At 50.3% G+C, this 1,393-nt stretch overlaps 1 protein-coding gene across 1 annotated transcript; it reads left to right on the top strand.

The window, feature by feature from the left end:
• Nucleotides 1-302: 302 nt before the first annotated feature.
• On the top strand, nucleotides 303-1,268 carry LOC108491312 (the record flags this gene model as incomplete). Its single annotated transcript, XM_017800553.1, has 1 exon — nucleotides 303-1,268. A coding segment is annotated over exon 1 (966 nt), but the record flags the coding sequence as incomplete, so codon positions are not given.
• Nucleotides 1,269-1,393: the final 125 nt, after the last annotated feature.

Below are 1,393 nucleotides of genomic sequence, written 5' to 3' on the forward strand. Positions count from 1 at the left end.
AGACCCGTGACTTTGCCAAGATCCTCCTGGCCACATCGACCAGGTCTCCAGGTGAAAGAGAACACCAGCTGCAATGCCTATCTGCTGAACAAGGTAGGAGATGCCCAGAAGGGCGACCAAAACTGTTGAAAAACCAATGCGCCTATTGTAAGAAAATAGGCCACTGGAAGAAGGAATGTCCAGAAAGAGTGGCCGGGCAGGAGCAGATCCATGAAGGAACACGAGTCCTGGAGCTTGAGGAGTGGAGTGAATAGGGAGGACGGGGTTCGGATCCCCTCCCCAAGCCCAGGGTAACTCTTAGAATGGAGGGGACACCTGTGAGCTTCCATGTAGACACAGGTGCTCAACATTCAGTGTTAATAGAGACCCTAGGGAAATTGTCAAACAAAAGGTCTTGGGTACAGGGAGCGACTGGCATGAACCAATATTCATGGACCACCCAAAGGAAAGTGGACTTAGGCACAGGCCAGGTGTCCCACTCCTTCCTAATCATGCCAGATTGCCCCTACACACTCTTAGGTAGAGATTTGCTTACCAAAATTGGAGCCCACATCCATTTTTCACCTAATGGGGTTCATTTAATAGATAAAGGAGACCACCCCATTCAGGTACTGACCTTGCAACTGGAAGACGAGTATCAACTGCACCAAAAACTGGACCCACAGCCAATGGAGATTTCTGTTTGGCTGCAGGAATTTCCTCTGGCCTGGGCTGAGACTAGAGGGATGAGGCTGGCAGCCCACCGGCCACCCATCTGGGTGGAGCTGAAACCACGAGCCTTTCTGGCTCAGGTGAAGCAGTATCCCATGTCCCATGAAGCCAGATCAGGGGTTACCCCACACATCCGGAGGCTAAGAGACCAAGGCATCCTAATACCCTGCAGGTCTACATGGAATACACCTCTCTTCCCAGTAAAGAAGCCAAACTCTAAGGATTACCGGCTAGTACAGGATCTGAGAGAAGTAAATAAGTGGGTCATGGATATCCATCCCACGGTGCCCAATCCCTATACCCTCCTGAGCTCCTTGCTGCCCTCCAGGAGCTGGTATACTGTACTAGATTTAAAGGACACCTTCTTTAGCCTTCCCTTAGATAAGGATAGCCAGCTGTTCTTTGCCTTTGAATGGCAAGACCCAGAGATCAGCTTCAATGGACAACTGACCTGGACTCGCATGCCTCAGGGATTCAGAAATGCACCCACTCTCTTCAATGAGGCACTTCATGAAGATTTGGGTGAGTACAGGCTGGAACACCCCCAGCTCACCCTATTGCAGTATGTAGATGACATCCTGATAGCTGCTGATGATGCTCTACTATGTCAACAAGGAACTAGGGATTTGTTGGTGACTCTGGGCAGGCTAGGATATCGGGCATCCTCTAAGAAGGCACAAAC

Source organism: Nannospalax galili, unplaced genomic scaffold (assembly GCF_000622305.1).
Source record: "Nannospalax galili isolate Female #2095 unplaced genomic scaffold, S.galili_v1.0 scaffold270, whole genome shotgun sequence".
Classification (NCBI taxonomy): Eukaryota; Metazoa; Chordata; class Mammalia; order Rodentia; family Spalacidae; genus Nannospalax; species Nannospalax galili.